Source organism: Tursiops truncatus, chromosome 1 (assembly GCF_011762595.2).
Source record: "Tursiops truncatus isolate mTurTru1 chromosome 1, mTurTru1.mat.Y, whole genome shotgun sequence".
Classification (NCBI taxonomy): Eukaryota; Metazoa; Chordata; class Mammalia; order Artiodactyla; family Delphinidae; genus Tursiops; species Tursiops truncatus.
In genome coordinates, this window is record NC_047034.1 from 181,646,750 (window position 1) to 181,666,200 (window position 19,451).

At 54.7% G+C, this 19,451-nt stretch overlaps 1 protein-coding gene across 9 annotated transcripts; it reads left to right on the forward strand.

Moving 5' to 3' along the window:
- The first annotated feature begins 935 nt into the window (after positions 1-935).
- WRAP73 (WD repeat containing, antisense to TP73) lies at positions 936-18,114 on the forward strand. 9 transcript variants are annotated; one of them, XM_073797105.1, is made up of 13 exons: positions 944-1,842; positions 4,689-4,857; positions 5,142-5,294; positions 5,792-5,908; positions 12,310-12,382; positions 13,617-13,720; positions 14,443-14,529; positions 14,804-15,100; positions 16,104-16,209; positions 16,581-16,724; positions 16,833-16,958; positions 17,328-17,519; positions 17,754-18,114. In XM_073797105.1, exons 2-13 carry the CDS (start codon positions 4,792-4,794, stop codon positions 17,894-17,896), a joined length of 1,608 nt encoding a protein of 535 aa, XP_073653206.1. In that variant the 5' UTR covers positions 944-1,842; positions 4,689-4,791; the 3' UTR covers positions 17,897-18,114. The 9 variants fall into 9 exon arrangements, with proteins under 9 accessions (XP_073653215.1, XP_073653212.1, XP_073653220.1 ...); XM_019930981.3 differs by lacking the exon at positions 4,689-4,857 and having other exon boundaries at positions 949-1,842; positions 14,804-14,938; positions 15,023-15,100; XM_073797097.1 differs by lacking the exon at positions 4,689-4,857 and having other exon boundaries at positions 945-1,842.
- The last annotated feature ends 1,337 nt before the right edge of the window (positions 18,115-19,451 follow it).

A 19,451-nucleotide genomic window follows, 5' to 3' on the forward strand; every position in this document is an offset into this window, starting at 1 on the left:
CTCTCGGCCCCAGCCTGCTTTCTTCCTGGGCGGAGGATGTGACCACGGCCCCCAGGGAATAATAATTCTATAAGCAAACACTCCCGGGTCGCCGCCGCCTCCCATCCCGCCCCCGGCCCCCGGGGCCGGATTCCGTTTCGCGTTGCGCAGGTACGCACGGGTGTCCAAGGCGACACGTGGGTCGTGCACTGGGGATTGCTTTCTACGCGCAGAGACCGCCTCAGGCGAAGACTTCCCTCAGGCCCCGACACCTGTGGCTCCATGGTTCGCGTCCCCCGCAGGGCAGACGGGTTCTTCAGGGCTCTCACCCAGTCCTAGGGCCTCGGCTGGAGAACCCGACGCGCTGGCGAATTTTGAAGGCTCTAGGCGGCGGGCACGTGCTGTACGCTGCCTTCTGGTGCTCAAGGGACCCGTTATCTCCCTCCGACCGAGGCTCCCAGGCGAGGGGAACCCACGCGGCAATGTTGCCGTGGAACTGTGCGCAGCCCCGGACTGGTGCACGGCGTCCGCACCTCACCTGGCCCGTCTGGCTGACTGCCACACACCTTTATGGCTAACCTACTGTTTGCAAGGTGCGGGGTAAGGGGGGGAGCCCAAAGACGAATCACACAGGGTTTGATCTGGCCAGGGAAAAAGAAAAGGCCGGCACCGCCGAGCAGGACGCCTGTACGCATCCCCTACCCGTTCGTTCTGGGAAGTCGGTGGGCTTCCGCAGGGCGAAGACGCGGGCCCGGCTCGCGGAGGTGCGAGGAGGACCCGGGCCGGGTCTCGATTCTCAGAACTCAGGGGCGGGGTTGGGTGTCAGGGTCCGTGTCATCTTGGGGCGGCAGAGGCGCCGGCAGGGCCTGGCGGGGGTGTGGGGGGAGGCTGATGTTGGGTGAAGAGGACCCGGAGTCCCTAGTGGGCGAGGGGACAAGGCCCTCACGGGGCAGGCAAGGTCGGCAGAGCCAGCGCCGACACAGCTGCTCGCTCCCGTCCGTGCGGAGGGCGGGTGCGGCGGGGCCCCGGGTCCGGACCCGGGTGTCCTTCTCCTCCTCGCGGGTCCGAGCACAGGTGCACGCGTGAGATGGACAAGAGGGTGCGCGCGATCCACGCGCTCTCCGTGCGGAGCAAGCGTCAAATTCGTTACTTCCTGGATCAGAGCAGCTCCTGAGCGTGAAGTGAGGGCCTTGCTGCAGGCATAGTTGCCGGATTTAGCCAAAAGACAAACAAAGAAAAACGAATATTTATTCATACTCCATGTATAAAATATAATATACGTATTATGCGCTATATTATATATTCTATACGCAAGCACATGTTTATGTTTGAATACATTTACATGTAAATATGTCTTTACATTAAATATAAATATATGAATATAAATACACAGACACACAGGACGCCAGTTAAATTTGAATTTCAGATAAGGGGGTAGTTTTTCAGCATAAATACGTGCCATGTGGTATTTGGGAACATATTTATCCTAGAAAATGATTCGTTGTTTACGTGAAATTCAGTTTAAGTGCACTTTCTGCATTTTATCTGACAACCCTAGCTGAAGGGGACTTCCCCACACCCGAGCACCGGCGTAAATCCCGGGTGGGACAAAACGCCGCGTCTCCTTTAAGGCGCGGCGGCGCGCGGGGTGCCGGGTGGCGAACTACAAGCCCCACAATGCACGCGTCCGCCCGGAGCCCTGACTGGCTGCGGCGCTCGTCCTCCGTCACTTCCGGTCGCGGAGGGGCGGTTGCGGCGGGCTGGGTTTCGCGGTCGTGGGGTCCAGCGGCCGCCATGAACTTCTCCGAGGCGTTCAAGCTCTCCAGCCTGCTCTGCAAGTTCTCCCCGGACGGCAAGTATCTGGTGAGCGGCCGCGGGGCCTGGGCCGAGGGTGGGCCCTCAGCGGGGAGGCGCCTGTCCTCACCGGGAGGCGGGGATCCAGGGAGCGGAGAGCGGGGCGGCCGCTGGGCCTGGATGGAGGGAGCTCGAGGGTCTGCAGGTGTGGGCCCCGGGCAGGTGCTGCAGACAGGTGACCCTGGGAAGGGGACCTGGGAAGATGCTGCAGCCTGGGAACCCAGGAAGCCGCCTGATGCCTGCACCTGGGTTTCCATCTGTTAAAGGCAGGTAAAAGCAATGCTGCTTTCACAGATTTGAGGACACAGGAGATATCGGATTGTTGTTAGTTTGTCACAAAAGGCACGTATATAGTCTACCAGTTGGCTGTAAACTGGTGCAGTGGTGCAGCTGCTTGTTGTCGCCTTTCCCAGCCCTCTTCACCCGTTTCTACTACATGCCAGATGAATAATTTAGATAACAGCATTCTATGCGCAGATAAAGAGAGTTGTCCGCACTCCTGAGATTTGAGCTGCTGATTCCATGGGTGGCAGAATGCTTCTGACATCACTGAGCTGTCTTGTACATGAAAGTTAAGTTTTGAAATATACCAGCGTGACCCGTGTATATCCTCAGAATCTTAGGGTGAGGGCATGTGGTGGGTGAGGGATCATTGGCATTGGAAAGACATGAAGAAGAAAAATTATGCTTTATAGAAAGTGTACTCAGTTTCACTAATTAGTAACTGATGCTTCCTGATTCTTTTTTCAGTTCGAGTTTTGTTAACATTCCTTTCATCCTTATCTAGTTCTTTGAGGATGGATGTACACGTTTGCCTTCTTTGTGGAGGTTTTATTCTAAACCACATAATGTGGCATTCAGCTCCAAAATACAAAATGTCTTTAGCTTAAGTGGCACCCCAAAAAACCTTGGTATATTCAAAATACTCCCGCATACGTTAGGGGTTCCCCCCCCCCTTTGGTCATTTATGAAAATTCTAGTGAATTATGAAGAGAGATTATATTTCCTCATTTAATTTTGGCACTTTTTTGGGTTTTACACCAAAATAATCAGATCTTTCTGATTTAAATATCGTGAGCGCTAGACAGTACTGTTACTGGAACCATGTTCTTCAAAGCTCTGTCCTAGGTGCTGGAGAAAGTAGGGCCATGTTGCCATTTTTAATATCTTGCAACAGATCTGATAAGGTTTTTCCAAGTGTTGCTACAAACATTCCATTTTGTAAGGAGTTTATTGTAACTGATCACAGCTTTCAGAGCTACAATATGAAAAGATAGGCATGGGACACATAGTATTTCTAATCTGCAATCCCTCCCCTACTCTCCTTTTCCCATGCAAAACTCATGTGGCTTTTTTTTTTTTTTTTTGGTCTGTGTTGGGTCTTCGTTGCTGCGTGCGGGCTTTTCTCTAGTTGCAGCGAGCGGGGGCTACTCTTCGTTGCAGTGCACGGGCTCTAGGCGTGCAGGCTTCAGTAGTTGTGGCACACGGGCTTCAGTAGTTGTGGCTCACGGTCTCTAGAGCACAGGCTCAGTATTTGTGGCGCAGGCTCAGTATTTGTGGCGCACGGGCTTAGTTGCTCTGTGGCATGTGGGATCTTCCCAGACCAGGGCTCGAACCCGTGTCCCCTGCATTGGCAGGCGGATTCTTAACCACCGTGCCACCAGGCAAGTCCCTCTTGTGGCTTTTTTTTAATGGGAGTTTATAAAACAAAAATCCAATAATCCAGTTTGACCTTGATAAATACAAAAATGAAACAATTAACATTGAAAAGTCAGTTCTTGATTTTTGAACTGTGAGGTACTGTCCTATTAGCAGGTACGTTTACTCAATCATAGAAATTATTTGCTTGGATTTGGATATTATTAACAAATATAGACATAAAGTAACTGTATCTTTAAGAAACCTGTATTAACACTTAAACTTTCCAGAGTCAGGATTAGGAATAAGTTAATGTGGGTGTGTAAGAACCCCCCAGCCCTTCCTCCTATGAGTCCCACACGACTGCCACACTCAACACTTCTGACACATCTGGTCACCAACCGTGTGGGGTTTTTTCCCCACACCAAGCAGTTGTCCACCACGCCAGCTGGGTGTCCTACAGTTTGACTCAATTCCGACACTGTCTACCTGGAGAGAGCGCCAGGTCCAACAGGTTAAGGGCTCAGTCCCACAAGACTGCTTCCTCCCCCTTCAGACGCCAATTGTGGGTCCAGGTTGTCACCTGTGCGTCTGACCAACTGGCTATAGGTCAGAGGTTCCATGATGTCCTCTTCGGGTTCCATTCATTTGCTAGAGTGACTCACAGCACTCAGAGAAACACGTTTACCAGTTTATTAAAGGATATGGTGAGGGACACGCATGAGCAGCCAGATGAAGAGGTCCACAGGGTGAGGCCCGGGGGGCCCTGAGTGCAGGAGCGTCTGTCCCTGTGAATCTGGGGTGCGTCACCCTCCGTGTCTGGTTGTGCTCACCCCCCTGGAAGCTCCGAACCCCGTATTAGTGGGATTTTACGGGGCCTTCATCGCATGGGCCTGAGCCATCATTAACTCCATTTTTAGTCCTTTTCGCCGAAGAGAAAGCGGGGGTGGGGCTGAAATTTCCAAGCTTCTAATCTTGGCTTGGTCTTCCGGGTGGCAGCCCCATCCAGGAGCCCACCCAGAGTTGCCGCTCTAGAACAAAAGACGCTCCTGTCACCCAGGAAATTGCACAGGTTTCGTTCAGGAGCCCTGTGTCGGGACCTGAGGGCAGAGACCAACATGTCTCTTCTGTTCTCTCATCATAGGTCAATGAGCATTTATGAAGCGTCCTTACACCTGCAGAATTTCAAACCTGTATGTTGCCTTTCTGTTGCTTAGGCTCCAAGTCAGACATTGAACAGAAGGGAACTGCGCCTCTGGGGTCGTTCTCCCCCGCAGCCCTGCACCTCCCTGCTCACTCCTTACAGCTTGTCTGCAGGTGATGGAAGCAGAGAGGATTGGGTTGTTCACAGATGGGCCTCTCCGCAGTGCCGTTTCCTGCTTCAGGGTTAGTCACACAGTGAAGAAAGTAGAACCTGACTCCAGTAGAGAGTTTGCAAATAATACTTTCTCCGGGGATTCAACAGTTTGGGCACCTGGTTTGTACATTTCAGTTTTATCTTCCATTAACGCCTCTTTGTTGAGAACAGGCTGTCCACGTGATGAGCACGAGGCCATCTAGGCAGGCGGCGTGTGTGCAGGGAGAGAAGGAGGCAGCCCCTGGCTGGAGGGCTGCGCCGAGAGCACCCTCCTGCAGAGCCCACACCGCCCGCCTCTCTCCTCCCTCTCCAGGCTTCCTGCGTCCAGTACCGGTTAGTGGTCCGGGATGCCAACACCCTCCAGATCTGCCAGCTGTACACGTGCCTGGACCAGATCCAGCACATCGAGTGGTCGGCCGACTCGCTCTTCATCCTGTGTGCCCTCTACAAGCGGGGGCTGGTGCAGGTTTGCGGCCCGAGGCTCGGACGCCCCCCGTCCCGGAGCGTAGCCCCCGCGAAGGGCCTCGTCCTGTGCCCTGCCGGTCTGGAAGAAGAGGCAGCACAGCTCAAAGGCCGTTAATAGTTCGCTCATAGTTTAAGATAGTTTAAGATAAGAAGACACTTAAGTGTCCTTGATCTGTAACCAAGTTAACTCAGTAACAGGCAGTGTTCAGAGGGCAGCCCGGCAACTCGCTCGTCCTGTGTGGGAGCGCTGAGATGTGTCTTGTTGTAGACCCCGCACCTAACTAAGTGAGGTCTCAGGGACAGCAGAGGGGTGCCCCCTTCGAAGCACGACAACACGCTGTCACCGAGTAGCGCGCCTTACCTCTGCAGTGCAACCCGGGCCCAGCCCTTTGTGCTGGAAGGTTCCGAGGGCTCGCCCATGTTCGCCGCCACGCAGCTCTTGGCCGGTTGGCTTCAAGCCTGCGTAGCGCCTGACTCGTCCCTCTCTTGTGACTGTAGGTGTGGTCTTTGGAGCAGCCAGAGTGGCACTGCAAAATAGACGAGGGTTCGGCAGGGCTGGTGGCTTCCTGCTGGAGCCCCGATGGGCGCCACATCCTCAACACGACGGAATTCCACGTGAGTGGGACGCCCCGAAGGCCCCCTCCTCCTGAATTGCTTGGGAGCATTAGAGTGGGTGGTTTGGGGGGAAGGGTATACGTCGTAAGTGGTCAGAGCATTATAAGCCCATGAGTGTTGTTGTATAATCTTTTTGCCCAGTTTTAATGAAAAGAAAAGATTTTTTTAAAAGAACAGCTTAAATTATATTTTTAAGGATTTAAACAGGTTCTTTGATTCAACAATTGAAAATGAACTTCAGGATGAACAAATTTACATCTTTCCCTCAAGACATCTGATCTGTGTGTTTCTAACCTCTTCATTCATTTCCTCTTCAAGCCTTGGACTTACTTGGGACATGGGGCCCTGGGCAGGAGCTCTGAGCGCGAAGAACATTTGAAGTCTGACAGTAAATCAGAGGTAGCTCGGGTGGTGTGAGCTCATCTCGTCAGTGTGTCACATTAGGGGATCAGGGAAGGCTGGGGTGGTGTGAACACATCTCGTCAGCGTGTCACATTAGGGGATCAGGGAAGGCTGGGGTGGTGTGAACACATCTCGTCAGCGTGTCACATTAGGGGATCAGGGAAGGCTGGGGTGGTGTGAACACATCTCGTCATTATATTGAGTTTGATGTCTGCCAGTTTAGGCCATTGGGGAGGGAGACAGCAAGTGAAGGGCGCCTGGTTTCTCCACGTTACACACGTTGACATTTTACAGGGCTGTTGGAGAGAACTTGAGCTGTTCATACAGCCTCATCTAAAAGGCTTCATGCTTATAATTCTTCAGGCCCAAATCCAGCCCCCAGACAGGCACCTGTCAGTGTGAAAGAGAAACCGTGCTCTTTGGACAAGGTTCACCGACAGGCAGCCTGCGCGCTGCCCTGAGGCCTGAGGACAGAGCGCTCAGGCCTGCAGGGTGTCTGTGGGCCCCACCTCAGCCCGCGGGGCTCCTCGCTCTGCATTTTGCATTAAGCACATCCTTACTTACCTCAAGGTCTTATCTGTGTGTGCGCGTGTGTGTGCAGACACCGTACACTATGGTGTGCGTTTGTCTAAAGTTTGCTTAAATGAATTCATACTCTGTGTTCTGTTGTGGTTCTTTCTTCCCCCTCGATATCGTTTTTGAGATTCATCCACGTCGAGGGTTTGACTGCTTCTTTCAGTCCTTGTAGGGAAAGTCATGCCACGGTTTATGCAGCCACCCTGCTGGTGCTGGGCATTGGAGCTGTTGCGGTCCATGCTGCAGGGAATGGACTGTGGGCGTCTGCTCCAGCCCGTATCCAGGCGTTCTCTCTCGGACGTTTGGGGAGGGGAGGTCGCCTGGTTGTGGGAGATGCGGTTTGATCAGGATGTGAAACGGATGCCAGTCCAGTAGAACTGCAGTGGTACTGCACTGTGGTTTGCATTTTCATTTCTCTAAGTATTGGTGACGTCGAGTTTCCATATCTTATTTTATACACACCCACGCACACACTTAATTTAAATATGTATTTCAGGTTCACGTGGAGTTTATAGTGGTCGTGTCAGGAGTGTATCCATTTTTATCTGTTCCCAACAGGATTTGTTAAGAAGTGCGTCTTTACCACCTGTCTCGAGAACTGAATTTCTTTACACCGACGCGATCGGTCCCGATTTTCCATTCTGTGCCGTCGTCGGCCCGTCTCCCTCCTGTGTTACAGGATGTTAACGTGTAACAGGGCTGTGCCCTCCTCGCTGCCTCTGCTCTGCCAGGTTTCCTCGTGTGTTTTTGAGGCTCTGTTACTAGAGCTGTTCCAGGTTTCATGGTGAACTGAGCCTTTTATTATTATAAACGGTTCTTCGCGTCTCATAGTTTCTTCTGTTCTGCAGCGTGTTTTGTCAGATGATGGCGTCAAACGCCATCCTTCCGTGGTTTGGCCTTTCAGGGTATATCTTTTTCATCCTTTGACTTTCAGCCTTTCCGTATCCTTAAATTTTAGTATGTATGTTGTAAATAGCCTGTAGTTGTCTTAAAAAAATAAACCCCGACCGGAAAACCTTTTCTTCTATCTCAATAAAGCCAATTGGAGCTACTTATGAACAGCAACATTCACCCGCTTTAAGCGTGTGGACCGTGAGCTGGGACACGTAGCTGCCGCCCTGGTGGGCATGGAGCGTGCTGACACCACCCAGTGGGCACCTCCCGCCCTCCAGGCATCCTGCTGCCCCCCTCCGGCCTGCTTCCTGGCGCTCTTGGTTTGCGGTTCAGATCCCATGTGGGAGGGGCCACGTGGCTTGCAGACTTTTGTGTTTGGCTCCCATCGCTCGGCCTCATGCTCTTCTTGAAATCCGTCCGCGTCTGTGGGCATCAGCTCCGGTTTCTCGGAGCTGAGTGGTGTCCCCGTGTGGATTCCCCACCCTGTGTGTGTATCACCCACTGGCCGATGGAGCTGTCGTGAATATCCTCACAGGGCTGTCTGCGGACGCGGGTTTTTCTTTCTCTCGGGTAAAAACCTGGAGTGGGGGGTGCCGGGAGGTGTATGTTTACAGCTTAAGAAACCGCGGACTCTTTTCCGCAGTAGCTGTGCCGTTTAGCCTTCCCCCCAACAGGGCAGGAGTTTGTTCCATAGTCTCACCAACGCTGCTCATCACAGCCCCTTCTGTTAGGCAGTCTGATGTGTGCTGGTGTCTCATTGTGGGTTTTCTTGGTGATTTCCATATGACTGATAATACTAAGCGTCTTTTGTGTGCCCATCATCCTATAACTCTTGTCTGTTCGTATCATCCGTCCGTTTCTTTATTAGGCCGTTTGTCCTTTTGTTGAGCTGTAAGGTTCTGGTTACAAGTTCTTTGTCAGATACATGTTTAGTAAATATTCTCTCCTGGTCTCTGGCTTGTTTTTACATTTTGTTAACAGTTTCTTTTAAAGAGCAGTCTTTCATTTTGACGGGGTCTAATGGGTCAATTTTTTCTTTTATCATTTGTGCACTTTGTGTCTAAAGAAATCCCTGCCCAGCCCAAGATCACAGTTTCTTCTGTTTTCTTTTAGAGTTTCTATGATGTCAGCTGCTAAGTGCAGATGTGGGATTTGTCTTGAATTTCTGTCCTTTCCCCACTTTGCACCTTTGTCAGAAATCAGCTGCCCGTAGGTATGTGGGGCTGTTTCTGGACTCTGTGTTGTTACATCGATCTCTTAGTCTGTCTTTGTGCCAATACCACGTGCTCCGGATCACTAAAGCTTAATAGTAGGTCTGGAAACCCAAATCAGTGTGTTTTCCAGTTTTGTCCTTCTTCAAAGTCGTTTTGGCCATTCTGGGTCTTTAGTATTTCCGTATCCATTTTGGAATAAATTAGTCAATTTCTAAAAAAAAAAAAGAAATTGTGCCAGAATTTTAAAGTTGAGATTGCGTTGAACCTGTAGAGCAATTGGGGATAACGGCCATCTTAACAGTACTGAGTCTTTGGATCCATGAACATAGGATACTTTTCGTTTTCTTAAGTCTTTAAATTATTTTTCTAAGCGGTATTTTCATTGGATAGATCTTGTACATACTTTATAGAATTTATTCCAAAGTTTTCCATTTTGTTGTATCAGCTCTTGACTCTGCTTCAGTCCAGGGGAAGGGCCAAGGGTGTTCACGCAGGTGTACGTGTGTAAACCGGGAGGAACTGGACCTCTGAATGCATTCCCACTTCTAACAAGAGAGGGAAGCCACGCACATCCATACTGATAAAGAACTCGGTGGGCTGCTCTCAGTTTGCTGTGTTCCTTTTTTTTTTTTTGTGGTACGCGGGCCTCTCACTGTCGTGGCCTCTCCCGTTGTGGAGCACAGGCTCCGGACGCGCAGGCTCAGCGGCCATGGCTCACGGGCCCAGCCGCTCTGCGGCATGTGGGATCTTCCCGGACCGGGGCACGAACCCGCGTCCCCTGCATCGGCAGGCGACTCTCAACCACTGTGCCACCAGGGAAGCCCTGCTGTGTTTCTTGAGTTAATTTTCCAAACAATCTCTGAGTTGGAAAACGTCATTTTAAGTATTTTTGCTTAAGTACTGGAATTTTCCAGGTCACCGGCAGCAGTGATCAAGTAATAAAAATGTACTTATTTTTTACGTCAAGACAGCTAGAAAGTGTTGTGGGAAAGGAGATGAGCCAAGGAACTCTTTCTCAAAAGTGACTGTTCTCTGGCGAGATTAGCGTTTCAGTTCACCCTTAAATGTGGCAACGCCTGAAAGCACAGCCCAGCCCAGAGGGGGGTCCTGCTGAAGGGCCGACACCTTGGAAGGACCCTTGGTGGTGACGGTGATGCCGTGGGACCAGACCTGAAATCCCAGGTCAAGGCCCCCTGGCCTCCGCTTTCCCGCCGCAGGGTGTGCGGGTGAGCACAGAAGCGGGCCTGGTCGGCGGCCCTCTGGGAGCCTGCCCTTCGGCCACCTCTGGCCTGTCCTCCTGCGCTCTCCCCTCCTGTGGTGCTGCCACCTCCTCGAGCTCACGGAGGGGAGGCGGGTGTTTATCTGCCTCTTTCTCACTGCATTTGTTAAGGTTACACACAGTTGGGTTTCTTTTAACGGTTTTTGATGGGGGATGGCTTTTGACGGGGGATGGCGGGTAAAAATCAGGCTTAGGTGCTTTGTGTCTTTTCTGCCTTTAACAGAGAAGTGTGGATGGGGCAGGGGGTGGGGGGCTCCCAGTCAGGAGCTCCCTGGGCCTTCCCTCCTCTCCCTCACTCACCTGGAGGACAGGTGTTCCAGGCCAGATGGCGCCGGCTGTGCGTGTCCAGGTGGATTTAACACCCAGACCTGCTGGGCTGGGAAGCGTGTGCCTTTCCACCCTCCCTGGGCTCCGAGAGCAGGTTTTACAGGGAACAAGCCTGTCGTCAGGGTGGGCCTCGCTCCTGGGCCGTGCCGCGTCTGCGCGCCCTGGTGCCTTTGCCTTAGATGGACAAGCGCTTTACCTTGAGTACAGCCCCAAGTGCTGCCAACCCTGCAGCTTGTCTGCATCCCTCGTGTCCCCAAATGCCGCGTGAGCTTTTCACAGAGGCAGTTCAGGACATCAGATTCTTCCATCAGATTCTTTTCTTTCCTAAGAGACAATGTGGAGAAAATGCAGTTAATTCATTTTTTAAACCTCCTAAGCTAAAAAAGAAAAAGGGCCTAGCTTGCAGGAATCACACTGGTACAGAAACGCGGGGCCCTGCGTTTTACTTCATGTGAAGTCCCACAGTTTTTAAAGCTATGCTTATTTGATGAAAGCAGTTTTCCAGCCCGTGTTCCTTACCTCACAACCACGCCTGGTAAACACAGCTTCGTCCGTGTCCACTGGCCTGGGGGCTGCGGGAGCTGGAGGTGGCAGGGCACCCACTTACCTTCCCTGACGGCCGATGGGAATGGTGTGGACATGCTTTTCCGAAACAGACATTTGGAAACTCCGGTCAAGGGTGACTGTTCACGTTGAGGCTCCGAGGGGGTCTGGGGCGGCTCCAGCAGCCCTCCCCATGCCTGGGTGCGGGGGCCTTGCCTGCTCACAGGGCCGGGGTGACAGTGCGTCCCCCTCCACCGACCCCGAGCGCAGCTCCCCGAGCCCAGGCGTCCATCCCTGGCGCACTCGCCGGTCCCTCACTGACATGTCTGCTTCCTGCCGTTTGCAACAGCCCGGGCAGCTGTCGCTACCTGCGCGATGTGCCCACGGTGGGTCCCCCAGAAATCTCCCGCAGAGGCCTCCATGCGCGGAGTCGGGCCACTTCCCGTCCCTGCCAGCCTGGGGCTGCCCGGTGAGGCAGAGCTGCTCGCCCTTCATCTGCTTCAGAGGACTGAGGAGCGTCCCGTGTGGCTTCCCTCCTAGACGTGTTTCTCTAAGCAGCGTGTTTAGGGTTATTATTATGTGAGAACTGTGACTACGGCATCCCCCACCCTTATCCGCAGGGGATGCCTTCCAGGACCCCGTGGATACCTGAAACCCCTGCAGTGCTGGACCCTCTATATGCTGCTGTTTCCTGTACAGACGTGACTGTGATACAACATAAATGAGGCCGAGAAGGAGGGATGACAGTACTTTGAACTACAATGAACTTGTATTTAACTTTGTGTCACTCAGATAATGTTGTCACAAAATGAAAACCAAGGACCAGGAGCGTTAAATTTAACAAACATGGGACTTCCCTGGCAGTCCAGTGGTGGTTAGGACTCTGCGCTCTCACTGCCGTGGCCCGGGTTCCATCCCTGGTCAGGGAACTAAGATCCCACAAGCCGCCTGGCGCAGCCAAAAAAAATTTAAATGTAACAATCATAAGATGTGAGTTTGACACCCGTCTTCAGGCAGAAAACACCACGGGACCGCTGACGCGGGAACTGCTGTGGGAATCTCTCGCTTGGGCGCTGACGATCTGGTGTAAGACTTGGAATGGACTCTCCAAAGATGCTAAATATATGCTGTTTCCTTTCTCTTTTCCCTCCCTTTGCCCCTGGCAGCTGCGGATAACTGTCTGGTCCTTGTGCACAAAGTCCGTGTCCTACATCAAGTACCCTAAGGCTTGTCAGCAGGGTGAGTCGGCCAGAGGTACTCAGAAGCCATTCCTCTGTCGTGGTTTGGGGCTTGGGGACCTTTTTACCTTGGAAAATTTCAAACACAGGCAAGAGCTGCCTCGGCCGTGTGTCAGCTCATAGCCAGTGTTTTTCCTCTGTACCCGCCCCCCCCCAGACCTCCTAGTGAGTACTTCATCTGTGACCATTCCCACCTGTGTCTCTAGGGCTTCTCCTGTACGCGACGCCAGTGACTAAGGAGGGTATATTGTCCTTTAGGACGTCAAAGAAGAAGGACTTACACGTAAACCCCTTACATCTGCTGCCTGACTGGGTGCTCAGGTCCCTCCAGTTCATGTCAGTCTCGCACCCCCACCTCACACACCGGATTCTGAACCGAATCCTCCATTGACTTAACTCTGTGAGGCCTGGAGTGGGGAAGTGGCGACCTGTCCCACCTGGACATCACCGACGAGGGCCAGAGGCATGTGTCCTCTGTGCCGGCGGGGAGCCCGCCCCCGCGGGTTTAGCTGGGCCAGTCGGGTGCCCCACTGTCTTGAGTCCTGAAGTTACATGGCGGTATTTCAGTTAAGAAACAGAAAGAAGCAGTACATAGTTTGAATGATTTTTCCATTTTTTTCTCTTGCCGTCAGCAGTTTGAACCTCACATGTGAATGGTGTGCAATTGTACACTTATTTTTTATTTTTATAGTTTGAATATCAGTGTCTCTCCAGATGACACACACCCTTCTTGGTGGAAATGACAGCTCTGTCATTTAGGTGTTCTTTTGACCCATGAGGTATGAAATGTGGCCACGGGCTCGGTTCGCTAATACGGACCGAGAAAGTACAGTCTGGTTGCAGCCAGATTCTTACCTTGAATTGACTTCTTCCAAATTTAAATTCAAAAATAAAAATAGGAAATGTCATGACAAGCCTGCTCCGAACCAGCTGAATTTCCTGCGGTTAATTTCCTAAGAACACAACACTCCGTAGGGCACCGCACTTCCCAGTAATGGATTGGGGCTCGTCGGGGCTCAGGTCACTGTATTTCTCGCAGGTTCACTGCAGGTCAGAAGTCTGAGCAAGGGTGTGGAGACCCCGCCCTTTGTAGACACACACTCCCTGCTACAGACGCCGGGCTCTGTGTGCCACGTCCCCCTCTTCAGACCTCTGCTTTCTCTTTCTCGTTCTAACTTGAAAACCACTGCTGCAATCTGCTTCTCGATCCTGGGACCTTTCACTCTTCTCGGCAGGAATAACCTTTACCAGGGACGGCCGCTACCTGGCGCTGGCCGAGAGACGGGACTGCAAAGACTACGTGAGCATCTTGGTCTGCAGCGACTGGCAGCTTCTGCGGGTGAGACTTGTCCCCACCTGGGAGCCGAGTGGCCCCGGGGCGTGGGGGGAGGGGAGGAGTGCATTGTCTGAGGTTCCAGGGCATCTTCCGTGGTATGGAGCGATGTGATTCCACATTCCCAAAGGCCGGTGCTGCCTGTAACCACGTGGCACGCACACCGGCAGGCGTTCGTAGGATGTGTTGAGATGACGCGTGCTTGCGGTGTGTTCACAGTTAACAGGCCACCAGGTTGGTGCCGCCTCCCTTCCTGTTGGTTCCGTGGTATTTGCATACGTGTGGCTGCATCAGGCGGAAGAGTGAGCCGGAGTTTAACACTGAGCACGTTCCTGCGTGGGGCAGGAGGCCATGGACACAGACGCACAGGGCCGGGCAGGACCCCCGGATGCCACCAGACAGAGGCCTCCTCGATGGGGCAGGGGTGTCCTGGGAGGGTCTTGCCTGGGCTGGTCTTAAAGGCACAAGACTCAGCCAGGCAAGAAGCAGGTACAGGCGCGGGGCGGACGGAGGCCTGAGCCACGTCGCAGCCCGTGTGCCCGGCCTGCAACCTCCCCAGCGCTCAGGCCGGACGGCACAGCAGGAGGACACGGCTGTACACGTTTCTGTCCGTGTCCAGATGAGGATATTAAATACTGAATGTGTTAACACATCAGTTACAAAATAAACGTTCGTGTATCTGTTGAAAACATTTTCAATTTCATCTCTCCCCCGCCCGCCTCGGCAAGCACTTTGACACGGACACGCAGGACCTGGCCGGGATCGAGTGGGCCCCCAACGGCTGCGTGCTGGCCGCCTGGGACTCCTGCCTGGAGGTAGACAGCCCACTCGGGACCCTTTCTGCTCTAAGCGCCGACGCCAGTATTTCTCTCACGGCCTCCGAACGCCGAGCGCATTAACTGCGTCTTTCAGACGTCGAGCCGAGGAGCTTGTTAGCACCCGGTTCCCCCTCCCACCGTGTTACCGCTTGGCTCCCCTAGTTGTGGTCCCACGTCCCCGTTTCCCACCGCCGTCGGGGAGGGCAGTGTCCCCGCCCCGAGTCTCACTGCCTCCGCTCTGGGTTCAGTAACAATTTCAATGTCTCGGCAGTACAAGATCCTGCTCTACTCCCTGGACGGCCGGCTGCTGTCTGCGTTCTGTGCTTACGAGTGGTCCCTGGGCATCAAGTCCGTGGCCTGGAGCCCCAGCAGTCAGTTCCTGGCAGTCGGGAGCTACGACGGAAAGGTGGGAGGGCGTCCTCGGGGTGAAGCCCACGGCCAGTGCCCCAGCGGCTCTGACCACGTGGCTTCCACCCGCCCCCCGCCACAGGTGCGGATTCTTAACCACGTGACGTGGAAAATGATCACAGAATTCGGGCATCCCGCGACCATTAATAATCCCAAAATAGTAAGTCTGGAAGCACGTTTCTGTGTGAACAGTATTTGGGGAAGGGGGTCGAAAACTGCTCTCTCACTTTCTGTTACTTATGGTGCTACAGGTCCTTACGTCCCCATAACCTTCTGATACTGTAACATTTCAATCGTCAGACTTGCCCAGTGGCCTTTGTTTCTCCTGCCACGTTCCCAGGGGGTCCAAAGTGGTGTCCTTCCCCTCCCCAGCCCCCAGCCCTGCGGCTCGCTCTGGGACCAGCTCCTGCTCTGTGCTGTGAACAGGGTCCCCTGCCTGCAGGCGCCAAGCATCTGCACCCACTGTGCTCTGGGCCAGTCGGAGAAGAGCAGGCAGACCCTTGCCCCATGGAGTCTGGGCCAGGGCTGGGAGGGCTGGTGTCTCCCCCGGGTGGGTAGGGAGGCTGCCTGCCGAGGGGTCCTGGGGCAGACACAGGGAGGAGGTGACGCAGGGTTTGGGGAGGAGCAATTCCGGCAGTAGGAACAGGCACAGGAGTGCAGAGGCCCTGAGGTGGGAACAAGCATCCGTTTATTCAGCAGGCGCCGGTCTGGGTGCTCGGAGACCTTGGGACCCGGAGAGACACCCCGCCTCGGGGGGGACAGCAGGGATGGGGACAGACACCCTAGTGAGTTGTCTGCTGGTGAGGGACCTAAGATGGGTGAGTGGTGAGGAGAGAAGCAGCCCTGACGCCGGCAGGGACTGGAGGACCTGCTGGAGCTGCAGGAACAGGACTGGAAGGCGGCCGGGTCGGGTGGCGCCGCCCCAGGCCTCACAGGGTTCGCCGGAGGTCCTTCCACCCCGCGGCTGGTGCGGTCTGAAGGTGTCAGGCCGCTCGTCCTTTCCGTCAGGCCTCCGGTGACGCACGCCGCCTCGCTCCTGGCCCGTCTGTCACCCGTCCCCACTGAAGTGCTGGCCCGGGGGTGAGACCTCGTGGAGAGTGCCCAGGAGGGCGCGGTGAGCGGGGCCGCGGCTGCACATCCTGCCTGGGCCGTCTGTCTTCCAGGTGGTGTACAAGGAGGCCGAGAAGAGCCCGCCACTGGTGCTGGGCCGCCTGGCCTTCCCTCCGCCCAGAGCAGCGGCTGGACCCCTGTCCTCCACGGAGAGCGAATGTGAGCAGCTGGGCCCGGGGTGGGGGCCTTTCTCTTCCTCCCCTTTCCTTTCCTTTTATTATGGAAAAAAGAGTTCTCTGGGTCCAGGTAGATTCCAGACGCTCCTTGTTGTTGTTTCGAATCCTCTCCTTTCCTGCGATGCCTGGTACCCAGCGTCTCTCTTAGCTGTGAGCCAGCAGGCCACCTGGCCACTGGCTCTGTTGACTGAATACAAGCCCTGGGAATCCTCATTTGACGGCTGGTCCTCTGAGGGCGACTTTTTAATGAACACTGACTTCCTTGGGTGAGCAGGGCCCTCAAAGGGCTCAGGGAGACACCGCAGCTGTGTCGGGGACCTGGGACGTTACTCGTCTGTAAAATGGCATAATTAGGGCGTCAGAGGAGCCACTGGGACGGCCACCAGGCCCTGCAGTGGTACCTGGCCCGTCGCAGCTCCAGAAACACGGCCTCGCAGGGGAGGGCGCGAGGACAGGCCTTGTGCGCCGCGGCCAGTTTCCCACCGAGCCCTGTTTTCCGTAAGACCCTGCCCTGTGTTTGCTTCTCGCCCCGCAGGGGGTTGTGGGCAGGACCGCAGGCCCTCGCCCCGCGGGGAGGCTCAGGGTGCTCTCTCTTTTGACGCCCAGACGAGGTTGCCTCGGTGCCGGTCTCCTTACAGACGCTGAAGCCTGCCGCCGACAGAGCCAACCCCAGGATCGGCATCGGGGCGCTGGCCTTCAGTCCCGACAACTGCTTCCTGGCGACGAGGAGTGGTCAGTGGCCCGTCCACGTGTGTGTGCTGTCCCCTCACCGCTCCCTCGGGGCCGGGCAGTCGAATGGCTTGAAAGGAGAGTCGGGGTGCGGGTCTCCCGCACGTGCTTCCCCCTGTCCTGCTGCAGAAGCGTCTCGGGTCACTGGGCCCATCGGAGCAGCAGCCGCTCAGCCGCTGCGCCTCCGGCCCTGGCCTCTGCTCCCTCTACGTCCCTCTTTGGGAAGGAGCAGGGCTCAGGCCGACAGGACTCCCGTGTGTGCCAGGCAGCCCCGGGGAGGGCCCCCCGCCACTGAGACCCCAGGCAGCATCCGTCCTCAGGCGTGAGCGGCTCGGGGACTCAAGCGGGCCTGTTCATGTCTTCCTTCCTTAGACAGCGTCCCCACCGCCGTCTGGATCTGGGACATCCAGAAGCTGAGGCTGCTCGCGGTGCTGGAGCAGCTGTCCGCCGTGCGCTGCTTCCAGTGGGACCCGCGGCAGGCCCGGCTGGCCATCTGCACGGGGGGCGGCAAGGTGTACCTGTGGTCGCCGGCGGGCTGCGTGTCGGTGCAGGTACCCGGGGAAGGTGAGCGCAAGCGGGGACGCGAGCAAACGCGGCCTCGAGCAGAAGGTGAAAGCCCTTCTCAGGAGGCACCTTCGCATAAACCTCAGGGCCACCGGGTGTGCGCACTTGACTGGGGCCTGCGGCGTTTAGCGTCCCAGGCCAGGGGGAGCCTTCCCACCCGCTGAACTCTGGCGCTCCAGCTGGGTCACCCTGGAACGCTGGTCTATCCTGCTCTAACCTCCTTGCTTCCTCCAGGTGACTTCCAGGTGCTCTCCGTGTGCTGGCACCTGAGTGGGGACTCCCTGGCCCTCCTCAGCAAGGACCACTTCTGCCTGTGCTTCCTGGAGACGGAGCAGGGGGTCGGCACAGCCTTCGGGCAGAGGGGTGACCACACGTAGGACCCGTGCACGATCAGGCCCACGTGGCTCAAGGTGGGAGACCTTGGCTTGTGTTGGCCGTGGGAAAGGAGCAGAGCTTCTTGGTGCTGCGTCTCCCACTGGGGTGGCCCGGAGGAAGCGTTTTGCTTCTGTTTTTCTATAGCAAGCCATTTTTGTTAATACGTATGGTATAAAACTAATTTTTGTTACTTAAAATAAATATTTGCTAATTCATAAAATGTCTCGTGCTTACTTTCTTCAAAGGTTTAGGTCACGGGAAAGTTTTCTAGGTCAGTTTTAAGTTTGGGGTTCACTGTCTTAGGGAAACTGTGCCCCAAGCGGCCAGTCCCCCTCACACAAGACCCGTTCTGCTCGGAGCCTCCATTCTGTCACTGAACGCTTTGGAGAGCGGCCTGTGGGTCCCATGGGGCCTGTTCCGGAGAGGAGGGGAGCCCTGAGCACCCGGGGTGGGGTTGTACCTCCAAGGGAGGCTGGAGCTGCAGGCCCTGGGGCGGCTGGGTCAAGGTCGGCTCCCCGCAGGGACCGTCCGCTCTGGCTGTCCACCTGGAACAATCCGGGTGCTTCAGGAAGGCGGCCAGGGCTGAGAAGGCTGGTGGGGGAAGGAGGGTTTGTCACCCTAGGTAGAGGCTGGGCAGTGCACACCACTCCCTGGTGGCCATGAGGGGAGCGAGTGGCACAGAACCCTCACTGTGCACACAGCAAAGGGCTCAAGACCAGCGCACAGAACAGCTCATGCTCTAAGATCCTCTCACTTAACAGGACACTTGCTTGGCGGTTGCACCTATTTTAATAACTTTAAGAAAGGAATGACACCCACTGTTTTCATGTTTCAACTCAGATTTTAAATGTCTTTACTACAAGACCGAAAGCAAAGGCTCAGGACCCAGGCGGAGCTGTGAGGCAGCCTTTCGATGTGGACGGGACCCTGCATCTGAATCACGGCCATGCTGACCACAGCTACGCCAGAGTCAGAAATAATGAGGAGGAACCGGCGGGCCAGCAGCTAAATCCTCAACAGGCGCTCCCAGGCAGACGGCTCAGCCGTGGACGGAACGACGACTCCCCCGGGCTGGTGTCTAGGGGCGAGCTGCGTCAGGAGACTCTGATGTGGTTCCTTTTCAGAAGTGCATTCTTTACAAGCAAACTAAGCAATTCCCTTTTTAAATACGAATATGACAATACAAACTAAACCGAGTTGACAAAATTGTGTGCAAAGAACTCATCAATGTGACTTTCTCAGACTAATGACTTGTCTTAAAATGATTTCCTGTAAACCTTTTTGGGCCTGGGAAAGATGCCATTAGTAGTATTAACACAATATAGGTTAATTTTAGAAAAAGGGTGACTGACTTTAGGCCGAACACGTATTTCCACAAAAGCCAGCGTCCGTCCGTTCAGGAGCTGACAAGGCAGACCGTCTCTTGATGAGCTCGTGCCTGCTGGCTTCTTTCAAATTAGCTTTAAGAAAGTGGATTCAATCTCCAAATACAGATTTGGACACCACCTGTAAACCACCACAGGCGCTGCGTCTCAGGTGCCTCCTGGGTGTAGCGAT

Bases quoted from the DNA above. Each gene is read 5' to 3' on its own strand.
- WRAP73 (XM_073797097.1), top strand. From the start codon at position 1,657: ATGCACGCGTCCGCCCGGAGCCCTGACTGGCTGCGGCGCTCGTCCTCC. The intron at 13,721-14,442 runs GTGAGACTTGTC...CGCCTCGGCAAG, and splicing joins GCGACTGGCAGCTTCTGCGG to CACTTTGACACGGACACGCA. The intron at 14,530-14,803 runs GTAGACAGCCCA...ATGTCTCGGCAG, and splicing joins CCTGGGACTCCTGCCTGGAG to TACAAGATCCTGCTCTACTC.